Genomic DNA, 18,638 nt, shown 5'->3' with positions numbered 1-18,638 from the left:
CCTTGCATCACAACCAATTCCACCACTGATCATTGTGTTCATACACTCACACAGAAACTGAATTTTTTTATGTCTTAGAGATTTTCTTTATTTTAGAAACAAAACCCCCCACAAAATAAAAACAGTATTAAAGAAACAAGTGACATAAAACAAATTATAAATACAATACAAATAAGAGTATTGCACAAAAAACTAACTATAATACAGAAACCTCAGTGCAAATATTCATAATATAGCATTACAGCCTTACTCGCCTTTCTTGCAGCAAACAAGTAACATAAAATGAATTATAAATAAGAGTATGATTTAAACTTATGATAAAAAGTCCTCTTCCACTATTTTATCCAGTATTTTTGCACTGATGGAGTCTATCAGTTCATTTTGTATTCTTTTGCCCATGTAAGTGTGTGACTGCCAGCTCCACTTTCCACTCTACCAATATGCTGCTTCATTACTGGATCAAATTTGGCCATAAGCTCCACCTCTTTGAGAAAACTGCCATTGTCTGGTTTGTTTAATGTGTCTGTGGATCCCCTTAAAGCCATGTTTCTTTCGGCTAAGGACTGAATTATTGCCACCAATCTGGTAAGAACTTCATGCCACCTGTTTCTTTCAGCCTCAGAGAGTACCATCTCATGCTTATCTATTGTTAGCCCCTTTGCGAGATGGACATCCAATGACTTCCATGTTGCCATGTGTGTATTGTGCTCCTGGCTATCCTCATGGGCCTTGAGCAAGTGGCTTGCATTTTTCCAATCCCTTAACCCTTCTCTATTCAATTTGAAATCTCTCTGAGAAAATATTTTGCAGCAGAAGCAGTACAAACTATCATTCTTTTTTGAGTACATTAGCCAGCTTCTTTTGATTTTTTTCTCCATTGACTAAGACTGTGTTAAAATAGTCATGCTGACACCTTCTCCCGTCTTTTTGTTTCGGAAACGTGAAACGTTTTTTTATTTGATATGGTCCTCTGAGAACAAATTCTGTTCTTACCTTATCATTTAAAACAGATGGCCAGTCAGCAGGGTCTATTGGTGCAGCCTTTTTGTAGATGCATGATGCTGTGCTGTGCTAAGGTAGAGGGGACAGGTGCACCTGATGCTGCATCGCTGGGCTGTGCAAAGGTAGAGGTGACAGGTGCACCTGATGCTGCATCGCTGGGCTGTGCAAAGGTAGAGGGGACAGGTGCACCTGATGCTGCATTGCTGGGCTGTGCAAAGGTAGAGGGGACAGGTGCATATGATGCTGCATCGCTGGGCTGTGCAAAGGTAGAGGGGACAGGTGCACCTGATGCTGCATCGTTGGGCTGTGCAAAGGTAGAGGGGACAGGTGCACCTGATGCTGCATCGTTGGGCTGTGCAAAGGTAGAGGGGACAGGTGCACCTGATGCTGCATCACTGGGCTGTGCAAAGGTAGAGGGGACAGGTGCACCTGATGCTGCATTGCTGGGCTGTGCAAAGGTAGAGGGGACAGGTGCATATGATGCTGCATCGCTGGGCTGTGCAAAGGTAGAGGGGACAGGTGCACCTGATGCTGCATCGTTGGGCTGTGCAAAGGTAGAGGGGACAGGTGAACCTGATGCTGCATCGTTGGGCTGTGCAAAGGTAGAGGGGACAGGTGCATCTGATGCTGCATGGCTGGGCTGTGCAAAGGTAGAGGGGACAGGTGCACTTGATGCTGCATCACTGGGCTGTGCTGAGGTAGAGAAGGTATCTGCAGGTGACCCAGGATTTGCAGGGGTGGGATTCAAATATTTCAAAAGTGTATCTGAAGAGAGAACAGGAGTATATGGTTTACATTATATTAATAAAAAAGCTGCTGATGGTGAAACGATATACAATAATAGCACTTAAGCCACATTATTGCCTAAATACGAATAGCAAGAGTAATTACACCTAGCATTCATGCACAAAACATGTATTCAATGGGCATTTCTCTAGCATGCTGTTTGCTATAATACATATAATGATAAATAATATAATATATAATAATAATATAACAATCAATAATGAAAATGCAATGGCTTACAACTATTAATTACAAAAGGGGATGAAGAAAAAAAAAAGGAAAAGCATTTTAATTTACTTTAAAAATTTCTCAAAATTATTTATGTTATAGGTTAGGTGATTCCCCAAACAACACCTGAATAGTCTTTCCAGCATTCACTAACGGCAGGTTCACTGTTCACAGACACATCTTCGGTGAACATAATGAATTTAAGGTAAAAGTAACTGACATTAATTCTAGCTAGCTATTTAAATTAGCAAATATTACTAGTATCGTCCAACGCTAGCTAGTAGTAACACTGATCCAACGGTAACTACTATGCAATTAGATAAAATATCATATCACATTACCTCTGTTCTTATCCCATTTTTTGTTCCTCTTCTCTTCTTATTTTTCTTCCCTGGGCACCAAAGAGCTTTGTTCTTTCTGACATGTTTGAAGAAGGCTACTGATGCTAATTTATCTTGTTCAGTGACAGTGTCACTTCAGATAACTGAACTCGCCCATCCCCTACAATCAGGTAGTCTAACTATGAGAGCGAGGGGGCGATTGATGCACCAGGCCGGGGTGACACTGAGGGCAACAGAAAATATAAGCTGTGTAGTTATGTTGTTGTGGGGGCTTTTCGCTTTTTTGTAATATTTCGAATTAATAGTATTAAAATAGTATTAGCAAAAAACAAAAAAACAAACAACAACAAAAAAAAAACAATATCACTCACTTATTTGGGCACCCCCTATAGATGGATGGTGCCCCTAGCATTTGCCTATTCTGCCTATGCCATGGGCCGGCTCTGTCTAGCCATGTTTCAACTCCTGTATCATGGCCCCTTACCACATCCTGCACAGTTTTAGCTATAAATACCTAAAACATCTTTTATATACACATATATATACACTGGCGGCCAGATGTTTGGAATAATGTATATTGTGTGCATGTGTGTGTGTGTGTGTGTATATATATATAACTCATCAAAAAAAGAAACGTCCCTTTTTCAGGACACTGTATTTTAAAGATAATTTTGTAAAAATCCAAATTTGTATTGTAAAGGGTTTAAAGAATGTTTTCCATGCTTATTCAATGAACCATAAACAATTAATGAACATGCACCTGTGGAACGGTCGTTAAGACACTAACAGCTTACAGACGGTAGGCAATTAAAGTCACAGTTATAAAAACTTAGGACACTAAAGAGACCTTTCTAATGACTCTGAAAAACACCAAAAGAAAGATGCCCAGGGTCCCTGCTCATCTGCGTAAACATGCCTTAGGCATGCTGCATGGAGGCATGAGGACTGCAGATGTGGACAGGGCAATAAATTGCAATGTTCATATTTTGAGACGCCTAAGACAGTGCTACAGGGAGACAGGAAGGACAGCTGATCGTCCTCGCAGTGGCAGACCATGTGTAACAACACCTGCACAGGATCGGTACATCCGAATATCACACCTGCAAGACAGGTACAGGATGGCAACAACAACTGCCCGAGTTACACCAAGAACGCACAATCCCTCCATCAGTGCTCAGACTGTCCGCAATAGGCTTAGAGAGGCTGGACTGAGGGCTTGTAGGCCTGTTGTAAGGCAGGTCCTTACCAGACATCACCGATAACAACGTCGCCTATGGGCACAAACCCACCTTTGCCTGGACCAGACAGGACTGGCAAAAAGTGCTCTTCACTGATGAGTCATGGTTTTGTCTCACCAGGGGTGATGGTCGGACTCGCGTTTATTGTCAAAGGAATGAGCATTACACTGAGGCCTGTACCCTGGAGTGGGATGGATTTGGAGGTGGAGGGTCTGTAATGGTCTGGGGCAGTGTGTCACAGCATCATCGGACTGAGCTTGTTGTCATTGCAGGCAATCTCAACGCTGTGTGTTACAGGGAAGACATCCTCCTCCCTCATGTGATACCCTTCCTGCATGCTCATCCTGACATGACCCTCCAGCATGACAATGCCACCAGCCATACTGCTCGTTCTGTGCGTGATTTCCTGCAAGACAGGAATGTCAGTGTTCTGCCATGGCCAGCGAAGAGCCCAGATCTCAATCACATTGAGCACATCTGGGACCTGTTGGATCGGAGGGTGAGGGCTAGGGCTTTCCCACCAGAAATGTCCGGGAACTTGCAAGTGCCTTGGTGGAAGAGTGGGGTAACATCTCACAGCAAGAACTGGCAAATCTGGTGCAGTCCATGAGGAGGAGATGCACCGCAGTACTTAATGCAGCTGGTGGCCACACCAGATACTGACTGTTACTTTTTGATTTGTTCAGGGACAAATTATTCCATTTCTGTGAAACTTGTTCAGTTTATGTCTTAGTTGTTGAATCTTTTTATGTTCATACAAATATTTACACATGTTAAGTAGAAAATAAAAGCAGTTGAAAGTGAGAGGACATTCCTTTATATAATATATATATATATATATATATATATATATATATATATATATATATATATATATATATATTCGATTACTTATCTTATTTATTCACCTGTACATCTTGTCTTTATGACTCAGTGATGGTATACATCCATTGTTCGATCTGTTTAATTTTGTATGTCTTATTGAAAGTTTATGTACACAGTTTTAGCACAATGTGTGGACTTTTCAGATGGTCCCTTACCCACCGTTGACAAAATTTCCAACTTATATCAGTGTTAAATTAGCTGTCTAGAACGATTTCAGCGTGACACCATCTGACCAGCTTAAATCCGGGACAAATCGTGTCCCTTATTGATAATGGCTTTAAACTTTTATTTAGTGATTGTTTGAATGTTTGTAACATATAAAAATAAAGATATTGTGATGCTGAAAAGACTATTTGAGCAGCTGGTTCATTATGACAACTGCTTCTGTCCCTCTTGTGCTGGTAAACAGCAGCACGACCGCAGATCACACCTGTTTGATTGTACGCCTCTGAGCCCAGCCTATTGTAATCACAACCTGCGTGAAGTTGGCCCCCCGCCCAACGCAAAACGTCGGCAAAATAGTCTCAATCGTTTGTGCTCCGTTTGTGCTGTAAACATTTTCGTTTGTACTGCTTCGGTTTTTTAGATATTAAAGTAATATTTATAGGTCATTCTGAGGTCACTCAGCCCCCCTACATGCTCCAAATTCACCCCAAATTGTCTCGTTTGTTTGTGCTTCGTTTGTGCTGGTTTGTGCCAGTAAAAGTTTCTGCGACTGTCTTTTTTTTTTAACAATACAGTTGAAGTAACAAGGTAAGATCCAAATTGCAAACCAAATCACATAAATAGTCGCATTCACTTAACTGTTACCTATCCACTGTGCGTTTTCAAATTTTAACGGACACAGCGGATCACAGGATGTGTGGAATGTAACACAAACTCCAAGTGTTTTTACTTGTCACTGTATGTAGTTATGTGAATAACAGTAGTAATATTATCATTGTCATAAATACAGGCACCATAATCTGTTTGCTGTAGCTCTGTGTTTATACATACATAGGGGGGCTGAGTGACCTCAGAATGACCTATAAATATTATTTTAATAGCTAAAAAACCGAAGCAGCACAAACGAAAATTTTTACAGCACAAACCAGCACAAATGGAGCACAAACGATTGAGACTATTTTGCCGATGTTTTGCGTTGGATGGGGGGCCAACTTCACACAGGTCTGACACCTCTGCGCTCGCACCGCGCAGTCCCGTGGTATACACAGCGCAAGATATAAAAACCTTAAAGGCTCCATGTAAATCTCTTTGAAACCAGATTAAACAGCCCCCACATTCTAAACAGCAGTGATGAGGTAAACAGGAAAACAATGTATAATTCACAATGGTAATTCCATTCTTTTCAATCCACACCTCACCATTCTTATTGCACTGCAGTTAGTAACACTAATTGTAGAAACTATGTTTTTTTTGCAGAAATATTGTATATTTGGGGAATATAAGTCACTTTCATGGCAGTTGTTTTTTATAGTCTCTACATGGATATTGTTTTTCATCATTTTCTATATCATAGTTTGTTTTTTAGAAACCATCATTACATCTGGTAATAAGGAGCATGGTTTTACCTGTGATCAACATGTTTTACTAAAACCACAGTTAAACTCTGGATACTATGCAAGAACTGTGGTAAATTTTCATAAAAGAAAGTACAAAGGAGAATTTAACAAGAGCTTTGAAGCCTGGACCCCCGTGAATTAAGGATGAAGCTATGAGTTTTCCCCCCTCTGTAAATATGTTCAGTTCCAATGAACTTTAATGAAAAAGGTTGTCAATAATTAAGATACTAATGAAAGATAAATATCAGCAAAGAAGTCCTACTGTCATAGCCTTTCATAGATTACTGTTTACTGATTTTATTGTTGTTAAAATCAGTGAATTCACATCTCCCTCACAACTGAATGCTCAACAGTCAAATGTACATTTATATGCGACAGAAAATATGCAATATTAATATTGATAACTGCATTTGAAATTCAATAATAATATTGCTATTTATAATGGTATCAAACTCCCCCCCCCCCACACCCACACCCACCCCCTTCAATCAGCACACAATGTCTTTGAGAACAAATTTAAACTACAAAGATAATTTCACAGAATGTTTCATAATTTGTATTTACTATAAGTATGCAATATAAAGAAACTTTTCAGAAAACTTAATAAAGAAAATTAAGAAACTTTGCTGATCAGAATGTTTAAAAGTTGTTGGATATGTATATAGTAATTTAAAAATTAGGCAAAAGGATTATTAATAGAATTTGTTTTAATCTTAAATATTGGATGTTGTCTAAAAATTTGAACGTTTTCTTCGTCTTACTGCCCATGTGGTTACAGCAACAATAACAGTTACTGCCACAGTTACAACACAAACAGAGATGACAATAGCTGTCACGTTCTGGCCTGGGTTTGACAGTTTTGGGGGCTCAGGATTTGGACTAAGGGTAATCTTTGATGCTTGAGCAATGTTAGATATTTCAGATTTTGTTGCTTCATCCTCAGACTGAACAGCAAAGAAAAGTGTTGTGCCATTTTGGATTGTAATATTGGGTATGAATGAATGCTGTTCAACTGATCCAACCTCCTGTGGCAAGACAGCAGATGTGTTGACTAAATAAGCAATGCTGAAGTTTAATCGAAGCATTTCAAGGTCATCGCTCCATCTGATCTCATAGGATTTCGCTTAAAGGAAAGGAAACATGCTTTTTAAGAATTCATGAACATCACTTCATGCAAACAACAAGAAATTTGGTTTTGTTAGTAAAGAAGAAAGAAATGTAAAATCTTGTATCTTAAATATTTGAAAAGTAATATTCAATGTTTTACCTGTTCCCTGGTCAAGATCCGCACCAGGAGCCGTCCAGTTGAGAAACACAGTGTTCTCTTGGATTTCAGCAATCAGATCTGTTATTTTGTTTGGGGGGAAATTTGGTGGGGTTGTACCTGTAGGAATAGACACCTCAAAACTCTCTCCAGTGGCTGTTCTGATGAAGCTTCCTACTGTAACTGTTGGCTCAGTAATTGGAGGCTTCGGAGGGTTCAGCTCCACTACACCTGAAAATAGAAGAACCATATGAATCTAAATTATTCTGACAGTGATTTCAAAGGGAAACTATTTGAACATCAAGCACTTGATAAACAATTTCTGCATATTTATCTCTTTTTTTCTATTCTCTCTCCAAGCAGTTAAATAGCTGATTGGCTATTCTAAAGATTCTAAATCACATAAAATATTAAAGATGGCAACAAAATACTAAGACATTATAATCAGCAGCAGAAATGGCGCAAGCTGATAGGTTCTTTGAACTTGTAATCTATTAGCTAATCTGCTCGCTTACATGCGATATGTCAAGCCAGTCGGTTCACATGGTATATGCTGATAGGTCCTATGATGTATAATCGGGTAGCCAATCAATTTGCATATTCTCTCTCTCTTTGCCTAACTTTAAATTGGCTCAGTTTGCAAATCGGTTTTACTGCAGCGCACTGCGAGAGTTTTCTCTGAAACCCTCCACCTCCCCAGCTTCACTTGTTTAGATCAGTTACATGGGGACTGTATAATGTATGTATGTCTAATTGTGCAGCAGCATGTCATACATGCTTTATGCAGCATGTCTTGTGTTTTTCTAATTGTGCAGCATGCATGTCCACATGCTTAACTCAGTATGTATGTGTATGTTCTAGCAGTAGCAAGTCTCCATACTTGCAAGCAGCAGCAGCATAGCAGATCTAGCCGCCAAGACCAATTTCAATATGTCAATCAATATGTAATTCCCACATTAACATGCTAAATCTTTCTGAAAGTTGTCATAACTGAAATACTGTTATAGATGCATAAAACTTAAGTTAATACAAAGGGTTGATGATTGATGTCACGGTTTACCATTCACTACATATCCAGGCACATATAGGGCACCACCCTCTCTTTGGAGAGTAAATCTGGCTTGCCCATCTTCATTCTTCGCTCTTACTTTCAAGCTGCTTTTCCCATTTTGTAACTGTGTGAAATATCTGGAATATATGCCATCATCTTTGAAAGCATCAGCCCCTGTAAAAGATAAATTCTTGTTTAATTTAAGCACACAGTTGTGGTCTAAGAGATCAGGCATCTATATATACTGTGTAGTATTGCATGCACTGTAAAAAATGTAAAGATACATGAGGCACCATTTGGGGTTCCTCACAAGCCACATCAGAAGAACCCTCTGGAGATTCTCTAGGCATTCAAGGAGCCTCACATATCCTATTTATGTACTCAAGGCTATTCAGGGGTGGAAAAACTGGTTCCGCACCAGCCCCAAAAGCTTGCTGGTCTCTGTGTAGGAACCGATAATGTCTGGGGGTTGAAGCCGGGATAATATTTAGTCACTAAAGTTTTACAAACAACAACTGTATATACCATCTGCAGTGAGGAGTACTTCATCACCCTATAATAAAAAACACGGACGAAATGAACACTCTACTTGCGATATGGTCTTCTACGGAGATCCGAGATAAACTAGAAAGACTGTAAAGAAAAAAAGAGACTACAAGGAGATACAGCAAGAAATGATGCATGCCGGTGTTCTGAAGCTGATCTCAGTAAGGTATTATATTTGACAACTTTGCTAGCTTACCTTACACTCTTCTCGTCTTATTTTGTGCATTGTTTAGTAAGTGGATTTTTGACCAGCTTCTCACTAAATTAGGAAGATCACCGCTACTGTTAAGTAAACCGGTGGGATTCTCAATCAAGATGTAAACATAATATTATACTGTATGCTATGGCAAAAATCCAAATATAACCATCTGCTACAGGTAGTCACGTAAAACTAGCACCTAGCCACGTAAACTGTTACGCCACCATTCGGATTTCAAGTCAGTGAAAAAGGGCAGCTGGTTTGCGACAGGCTCCAGATTGCCCCAGCTGTGAACCAGCCAAGCACAGGCTCGGCACGAGAACATCGCAATTATGGTGAAAAGGGCTAGAGAACTGAAAGGGTGTCTGAAGGATCTAAATGACACCTTGAATATCTTTTAATTTTGACAGTATAGTACTTTTTTTCTCTCTCTCTCTCTCTGAGTGCATCTCTCTCATCTCTGAGTGGGTGGAGTTGGCGTGTGTAAGTGAGAGTGGACTCAACTGTGTGAGTGAGTTCCCTATCTGTCACTCACTCGACGTTGTGTTGATGTAGTAACACTAGGGGTCACTCTTGGGAGCCCGAGACACCTCTGGTCTTTGATAAAAGGCCAATGAAAATTGGCGAGTGGTATTTGCATGCCACTACCCCGAACATACGGGTATAAAAGGAGCTGGTACGCAACCACTCATTCAGATTTTCTCTTCAGAGCCGAACGGTCATGCTCACTGAGCTGAATTCCCACAACTGTTCATTCATCTCTGCTGGATCTGACGGCGCATTTCAGCGGCTTCTCCCCCCTCTGCACTGGTGCACTGCAGAGAATGCCCCTGGGCGCTTCGGCAGAAATAAAAGAGTATATTTCTCTGAAAGAGTATATTTCTCTAAAAGAGTATATGTCTCTAAAAGAGCGGCACATACGAAACTTCTTTTTAAAGACGCGTCTTTTTAAAGCTGCCTTTCCGTTTGTGTGTTATTCCTGGTTGTGCTCGTTATCTCTCACCTTCTGACGGTCATGATCACTGTCTTTCATGTCTGGGCACTGCTCACATGGAGACAGCGTTCGTGGATGGGTCATGTACTCATTGTGAGAACATGTCCATGGCAACGATGCGGTCACGGCTTACCTTAGTAAGAAAGCAAGCCACCCCAGAGGCTCCCCGCCTCGGTCTTTCTACCCACAGGTATGAGGCCAGCGCAGCTAGTACTGGGGGTGATTTGGGGACCCCAATGGGACCACCTCCGCCGGGTATCCCCTCACAGACCTCCCATTCCCCAGCACGCTCGTCTGCCCCGATCGGGCTTCCGGATGAGTCCGCCGGCTCGTCTCACGGAGAGTTCGACCTCTTATTCAGAGCCCACGAAGGTGATGAGCTCTCGAGCACAGTATTGGAGAGCGGGCTCGTACAATTGGACGCGGAAGCCTCAGCTGGGCTCCTCCCTTCAGGTGTGGTTGCCCAGTCACAGGCTGACGCGGAGCTGACGACATGCTTTCCCAGGCAGCCGCGAGCGTCGGTCTAGAATGGAACCCTCCACTCTCCCCTGAACCCTCGTGGCTCAATGATTGGTTCCTGGGCTCGCGGTGCCCCGTTCCTTTCTTTCCGGAAGTGCATGAAGAGCTGACAATGTCGTGGGAGGCACTTTTTACTGCCCAGTCCTGATCTTTCAGCTTCCTTGCCCTCACTACCCTCGATGGTGGGGCGGCCAAGGGCTATTCGGCAATCCCCCCGGTGGATAAAGGCGCTTGCAGTGCACCTATGCCCGCAGAGCGCCGCCACCTGGTGCAGGCACCCAAAGCTCCCGTCCAAGGCCTGTAGGTTTACGTCGTCTCTGACAGCCAAGGCCTACGGTGCCGCTGGACAAGCCGCCTCCCCTTGATGCAAGTCCATCAAGCCAAGGCGCTAAAGGAACTGCACGAGGGTAGTTCTGCCCCGGGATTGATGCAGGAGCTGCGCTCGGCGACCGACCTCGCTCTCCGGGCGACAAAGGTCACGGCGCGGTCTCTCGAGTGGGCGATGTCCACCTTGGTGGTCCAGGAGTGCCACCTTTGGCTCAACCTGGTCGAGATAGGAGAGGCTGACAAGTTGGCCAGTCCGGCAACACCGAGGACTTTGCCCAGCAGTTCTCAGCGGTGAAGCAGCAGACGGAGGTTATTTGGCACATCCTGTCCCGGCGCAGCTCAAGATCCCACACCCCGTCTGCTCGTCACCAAGGGCATCCCCCTGTGGTGACTGCACTGGTGTGGAGCCCACCGCAGGATGCAGACCCCACCCGTCTTGCGGCACCAAGAACCCGCAAAAGGCTTCGACATGTCCCTGAGATGGGTGTCCCAGGGATGATGAAACCCACTGCTCTGGAGCTGGTAAGCAGACCACTCCATTCCCCGGTCGATGGCCAGGAGGAGAATCTTTTGTTACCTTTGCGTTTAATTGTGCTGCATGCCCAAGTGGCTGCAGTACCCAAGAGTTCAGCAAGAGTGGTTTCCTTGTTCCCTGGGTCACATACCCGGTGTGCACGGCCGTCATCATGACCACTGTCCACCACTCCATTTTGGCAGGTTTGGCGCTCCAGTGGCGGTCTCCCCGCCCCTGAGTGCCCAGCTGTGGCACAAATCCGCCCCCGATGTGACAGTCTCCACGAGTCACGAGGACAGGCCTCTTCCTCCCCCTTCCCACACTGTTCCGGGGCTGGTCACAAGGAGCCAGGTAAGTACTTCGATGTCCCTGAACTCAGCACAGCCACGATATGGTGTGGCACCTCAGGCTTCACCCCACCGCGAGGCCCCACCCACCGGTACGTCTGACGAGATTGTCCCTCCGGCCGAGATGAAGAAGGGGTTTTACAGCCCCTACTTCATTGTACCGAAAAAGGCGGTGGGTTGCGGCCAATCTTGGACCTGCAAGTACTGAACCGGGCTTTACACAGACTCCCGTCCTAGATGCTGACGCAAAGATCCGGCATCAAGATTGGTTTGCGGTGGTAGACCTGAAGGACGTGTACTTCCACATCTCAATTCTACCTCGACACAGACCCTTCCTGCGGTTTGCATTCGAGGGTCGGGTGTATCAGTACAAGGTCCTCCCTTTCGGTCTGTCCTTGTTCCCTCGTGTCTTCATGAAGGTCGCAGAGGCAGCCCTTGCCCCGCTAAGGGAAGTGGGCATTCGCATCTTCGCTAATCCTAGCTCACTTTCGGGATGTGTTGTGTGCACACAGGGACCTGGTGCTCTCACACCTCAGCTGACTAGGGCTTCGGGTCAACTGGGAAAAGAGCAAGCTCCTCCCGGTTCAGAGCATCTCTTTTCTCGGTCTGGAGTTGGACTCAGTCTCGTTGACGGCGCACCACATGAATGAGCGTGCACAGTCGGTGCTGACCTATTTGAAGGCGTTCAAACAGAAAACAGCGGTTGCAGTGAAACTTTTTCAGAGGCTCCTGGGGCATATGGCATCCTCAGCAGTGGCCACTCCGCTCGGGTTGATGCATATGAGACTGCTTCAGCACTGGCTTCAGACTCGAGTCCCGAGATGAGCGTGGTGCAGTGGGACACATCGCGTGGCCATCACACCGATCACCATCTTTTCAGCCCTTGGACCGGCCTCACATTTCTACGGGCAGGCATTCCTCTATAGCAGGTCTCCAGGTGCATCGTGGTCATGACAGATGCCTCCAAAATGGGCTGGGACACTGTTTGCAACGGGCACGCAGCTGCCGGCTTATGGACGGGCCCGTGGCTGTGTTGGCACATCAATTGCCTCGAGTTGCTGGCAATTCTGCACGCCCTGCGGAGGTTCCGGCCATTGATCCAGGGCAAGCACGTGTTAGTTCGGACAGACAACATGGCAACGGTAGCATATGTCAACCGTCAGCAGCATCTCAAGTTGCTGCGAACCACACACATCCCAGGCGACCTCAACACTGCAGCAGACACACTGTCATGGCAGGTTACCCTCAGGGGAGAGTGGAGACTCCACCCTCAGGTGGTCCAGCTGATCTGGAGTCGATTCGGACAGGCACAGGTAGACCTGTTCGTCTCCCAGGAATCCTCCCACTGCCCGCTCTGGTATGCCCTGACCAAGGCACCTCTCGGTATAGATGCGCTGGCACACAGCTGGCCCCCTGGACTACGCAAATATGCGTTTTCCTCAGTGAGCCTACTTGCACAGACCCTGTGCAAGGTCAGGGAGGACGAGGAGTAGGTCGTCCTGGTAGCACCCTACTGGCCTACCCAGATGTGGTTCTTGGACCTCACGCTCCTCGCGACAGCCAACCCCCCCCCCCCCCCCGGTGAATTCCCCTGAGGAAGGACCTTCTTTCTCAGGGACGGGGCACCATCTGGCACCTGCGACCAGACCTCTGGAATCTCCATGTCTGGCCCCTGGATGGGACACAGAAGACCTAAGCGGTCTACCACCCATGGTGGTAGACATGATCACTCAGGCTAGGGCCCCCTCTATGAGGCACCTGTATGCCTTTAATTGTGTCTGTTCGCTAAGTGGTGTTCTTCCCAATGGGAAGCACTGCCCCAGGAGGAGGCAGACCCAGCCCTGATGTTGCTGTGTCCGGTGCACGCTTTACGCATCTATTTGGATCGCACAAAGAGCTTTAGAGTCTCTGAGCAGTTCTTTGTTTGCTTTGGTGGACAGCGGAAAGGAAGCGCTGTCTCCAAGCAGAGGATCACCCACTGGCTCATTGACGCCATAATTATGGCATATGACGCCCAGGACGTGCCGCCCCCGGTAGGGCTACGAGCCCATTCTGGGCCCTGGCAAGGGGCACCTCTCTAATAGACATTTGCAGAGCAGTGGGCTGGGCAACACCCAACACCTTTGCGAGGTTCTACAACTTCCGGGTGGAACCGGTTTCATCCCGTGTAGTGGCACACAATACAAGCAGGTAAGTCTGGGACAGCCGGCCTGGTGTATCGCTTGCACATAGCACCTTCCACCTCCCCTGAGCTGAAGACGTGTGCCATTAACTCCCAATAGTGTTCACAAACTGTGTTCCCTGGTTGACTTCCTCGAGCCCTGTGGCAGTTGATTTTTTGGAGAGACTCGCTACTGGCCCAGTACACATGCTAACTAAAGCCCTATACTGGGGTAGGTGCTCCACATGTGGCGGTTCCCCGTAGGTAACCCCATGCGATGTATATCTTCCACTAATTCATTTCCCTGTTGGAAAACTGCATCTTCCTTGGGCAGAGACCCTCTGCCCCAGTCTCCATGTTTGTAGTAACTCCTTCCCCATTGGGAAGGACCTACCATGAGACTTCTCCACATGACATACTTCCGACATAGCTCGGCAAGTCCATGTGACGTATTTCCACTTAAATACCCCCCTCTCTCTGGGCGAGGTGTGGTCTCCGCGGTGTCCTCCCCTTGGGAGGGACACCCCCCAACTAGACCTGGTTGTCCCAGTTGGATAATACCCCTTTTTTTAAGGGAGTGGAAAAAAAGAAGGGGAAAAGAGGCCACGACTGGGCTAGCCTGTCTCTATCTTTTGGGTAGTCGACTTGACCCAAAGGGCCGTTCGACACTCATAACAGTGTTGGAGGAGGTTATGTGTCAGCCTGGTGCGCTGGCTACGAGGCACACAGTGGTCTGCCTGTCACGCACCACCAGTTCATGTAACAGTTCAGCCAGTTGCGGCATTTTGTATAGGGACCCCTAGTGTCACTACATCGACACAATGTCGAGTGAGTGACAGATAGGGAATGTCCTGGTTACTTGCGTAACCTCCGTTCCCTGATGGAGGGAATGAGACGTTGTGTCCCTCCTGCCACAACGCTGAACTACCCGCTGAAATGGCCAGGACCTTGTCTCGGCTCCTCAGCATAAAATCTGAATGAGTGGTTGCATACCATCTCCTTTTATACCCGTATGTCCGGGGGAGTGGCATGCAAATATCACTCGCCAATTTTCATTGGCCTTTTATCAAAGACCAGAGATGTCTTGGGCTCCCAAGAGTGACTCCTAGTGTCACTACATCGACACAACGTCTCGTTCCCTCCATCAGGGAACGGAGGTTACGCAAGTAACCAGGACGTTTTCTTTTCTTTTCATTTTATTTTTACCTTTTTGCTTTTTATTTTTTTTATTTTATATGTTGTGTGCATTGGGTAAAGCAAAGGTTTAGCAAGAGGTTTGGAGGCGTTTGTGAGGAGTGTAGTTTGAGCTGATTGAGATGGCAGTGTCTGAGCTCATGAGTCTAGACAGGCTAACGTGCCGCATGGCATTAAAGTCATCTCCGCTGAATGCTGTTCGGTGGAAGATTGTATCATTGCTGTGGCACAAGTTGTTGGTTATAGCAGTATATTGTCTGCTTCGAGGATGAATGCACAATTGTGTTATTTTTGGACAGCAAGGACAGGGTTAATTTAGTTGTTACTAATGGAGTCCTCATTAATGATTCTTTTACCCTGGTTGTGCCTTTGGTACAACCGGCGAAAAGGATCATTTTGTCTAATGTCCCACCTTTCTTTAAAGATGAAGTAATCGAGAGAGAGCTAACAAGACATGGGAAGATTGTGTCACACATTAAAAAGATTGCTTTGGGATGTAAATCACCCCAGTTGAAGCATGTTGTGTCCTTCCAATGACAGGTGCATATGATTCTAAAAAATAGAGTTAAATCTTGCCCTGAAGTTTAGGATTGACAACTTTGACTATGTAATTTATGCTTCTTCTGAAACAATGAAATGCTTTGGTTGTAGGAAAGAAGGGCATCAGATTCGTTCCTGTACAGAGAAAAAAAGGCAAACAACGGTTCTGGGTGAGAATAAAGGTGAAGGAAATAAAGATGGGGAGATGGGGGAAGAGCAAAGACAGGTGGAAGGTGAGCAGTCTAATGTAATAAAGGATGTTGGAATGAAGGAAACAGAAAGTAGTAGTGCTGTGTGTAATGATGATGAAAGAGTAATGGATGATCAGACAGAAAGGGTGTACACAATTGTTAATGGGCAATAGTTTCAGAACTTGATTCTGAGGTTAGTAATATTGATGAATCAGCAGCGGGTAGTGAGAGTGAGTCGTCAGACTGAATTCTGAAGATCAGGACAAAGTGCTTATACGATTGAAAAGTTGAGGATTTGTTTTCAGACCGAGGACTTTTTATTGATTCAGAAAAAAAGTTTATGAAAGAAACAGGAGTAGGTGGCTTTTCAGAGCAAGATATATATATTGAAAAAAATTGTCCAGAAAATGAGAATGAATATTTTAAATTATGAATTTGAAGTGTCTTAACTCATTCATTCATGAATTTTGCTCAGTTCGATTTTCTATTCATAATTTTATGAGTAATTTAAGGCTGGGCACCTTTAATATAAATGGTGCGCAAGATTGTTTAAAAAGAGCAAAGCTTTTTGAATTAATAAAACAGAAGTATATTGATGTTTTATTTGTACAAGAAACTCATAGTGATATAATGAAAGTAATTGGAACTGGAATTTTAATCCAGTTTTATATGAGGTTGAGCATGTCATTGATGGTCAACTTTTAAAAGTGCAAGATTTTTATTTATAATAATAATAAATCTTAGTTTTTGTAAATGTATATGCCCCAGTTGTTGGCTCTGAAAGGATGCTGTTCTTAGAAAAAGTGAAGAATACCATTTTAAATTGTAATTCAGATGAGTATTTATTAATGGGGGGAGACTTTAATTGCACTAAAAACGTTAAGATGTACAGAAATCATAAAGAGCCACATGTAGTTTCACAAAGTTAGGCAACTCATGGAAGATCACGAATTTTTTGATAAATGGAGAATATTACACAAGAATCAAAGACAGCATACATGGGCTCAGATGAAAGAGAATTTTATAACGATGGGTAGACTTTATCGTTTTAAACATAATTTCAATGATGTAAAAGAATGTTTTATTTCACTTGTCAGCTTTTCAGATCATTGTTTAGTTAGTTGTGGTATTTTCATTGCAAAAATAAAGCCAAAGAGTGCTTACTGACACTTTAACACTGCCTTGTTACAAAATAAGTTTTTTTATGGAGCTACTTTCTCATTTTTGGAAGATTTTTAGAAATAAAAAGCCTTTATTTTCATTCAACAATGATGGGATTGTGAGAAAATAGAGATACAGCAATTGTGCCGACAGGACACTCTCAATACCTCTAGGAACATTTCCGGGTGAGTGAGAAATCTAGAAACTGAAATTGTGGATTTACAGAATTCTGTGTCCACAGGAAATCAAGAACAGTTTAAAGTTCTCAAAGACAAAAGAAAAGTTATACATTACTTTTTGGGCTTTAAGGCACAGGTGGCTCTGGTCCGTTCGCACTTTTGTTGTGGGGTTATATCATTGCATGTTTATATTTTTATTTTCTGTGTTTTATATATGAAATTATTTGTTGTACTTTTAGTTTGAATTGCTGTGTGTTGGGTGTTTTCTTTTTTGAAAGCAGATTTCTAAATTACGCTCTCTATTATCTTTATTAATTAAACTAAACCAATAAATGTGGACAATCTTGTTTTAAATCATGAGTTGATAGGTGCTTGGGCAGAGGTGGAGAATTTCTTCCAAATAAAAGGGAACGCTGCATGGGAGTAAGGGGTAGCACCTTGCGATGGTGAACAGTGAGCAACAGTAGTGCAGGTGGCCGAGAGAGAAGCGGAAGTGATCCTTTGTGCCTGCGCTGGCGTTTTGTTGTGTGTGCACGTCCTGTGGCCAAGAAAGCGCACAACACTTGATGAATGAAACTAAAGCTGGACTGGTTAAGCGGCCGATGGAGCACTCTGCGCAAGAGGGTCTGACAACGAACAGTGGTGAGAGACACGGCAAGGTGCCTGCAGAGACCTGCGTGTGCAGCAGATACACCCCAGCAATGCTGGACATCACATGGACTGGGTAGCAAGGGATTGCTATCCAGTCATATTATGAGTACGAACTGAATTTATTCAGCGGTGGGGTTTGCAGTTTTGGAGCTATTTATAACATGAGTCATTTGGATAAAGGGGAGGAGTGATTCCTGCAAGGGGAATAGTCTGCGATGTTATTGAGTGACTGTTAACTGTGCCGAGATTAACTGAAATTGAGATCTCTTGGTTCTTCACCTAGACTGGGGTTTTCTGGGTCAACTTATGATTATTGTGGACACAGACTGAACTATTCTTGAACCTTGTTGTAATAAATTATACAGTGTGATTTGCCAGTTAAGTGTCTGATTTTTCTCTGTTTCCTCCCTTAAACAAACCTGAAATTTAATTGAGTGGAATTTCCTAGGGTCTCAATAACAAAAACTAGGTGGCGTAGTTGGCCACTAAATTTAATTAGTTATAACCTAGCAAAAAAATCCTGTTAACACTTTCAAAATGCAGCACAGATGGTTGGTCCCACCAAGTTCTTCTTTGGACTCGAAAAAAGGAATGGTCAGAGCCCACAAATTCATTCTTTGTTGTCAGGGCTAGAACTTATAGAGTGTAAAGATATAAGAAGGAGAGCTATGATATTTTATTCAGAGCTGTACAAGAGTGATTCTATATATGTGGAAGTGTTTGCCAGTAACTTTTATGAAGGGTTACCAAAAATCTCA

The 18,638-nt window shown here is 43.9% G+C and overlaps 1 protein-coding gene across 2 annotated transcripts in view; it reads right to left on the bottom strand.

Moving 5' to 3' along the window:
- Positions 1-6,077: 6,077 nt before the first annotated feature.
- Positions 6,078-18,638, bottom strand: part of LOC127422446 (calcium-activated chloride channel regulator 3A-1-like) — a 32,625-nt gene continuing 20,064 nt past the window's right edge. The window contains exons 12-14 of one of the 2 annotated variants that reach the window (XM_051665968.1): positions 8,367-8,531; positions 7,310-7,537; positions 6,078-7,165 (exon numbers count right to left, since the gene is read on the bottom strand). In XM_051665968.1, the coding sequence (XP_051521928.1) occupies positions 6,774-7,165; positions 7,310-7,537; positions 8,367-8,531 (785 nt within the window). In that variant the 3' untranslated portion in view covers positions 6,078-6,773. The remainder of the gene's footprint in view (positions 7,166-7,309; positions 7,538-8,366; positions 8,532-18,638) is intronic. The other variant, XM_051665967.1, reaches the window with a different exon arrangement.

The sequence above is a fragment of the Myxocyprinus asiaticus genome, chromosome 31 (assembly GCF_019703515.2).
Source record: "Myxocyprinus asiaticus isolate MX2 ecotype Aquarium Trade chromosome 31, UBuf_Myxa_2, whole genome shotgun sequence".
In the NCBI taxonomy this organism is placed as follows: Eukaryota; Metazoa; Chordata; class Actinopteri; order Cypriniformes; family Catostomidae; genus Myxocyprinus; species Myxocyprinus asiaticus.
This window is presented reverse-complemented; position numbering and strand designations above follow the sequence as displayed.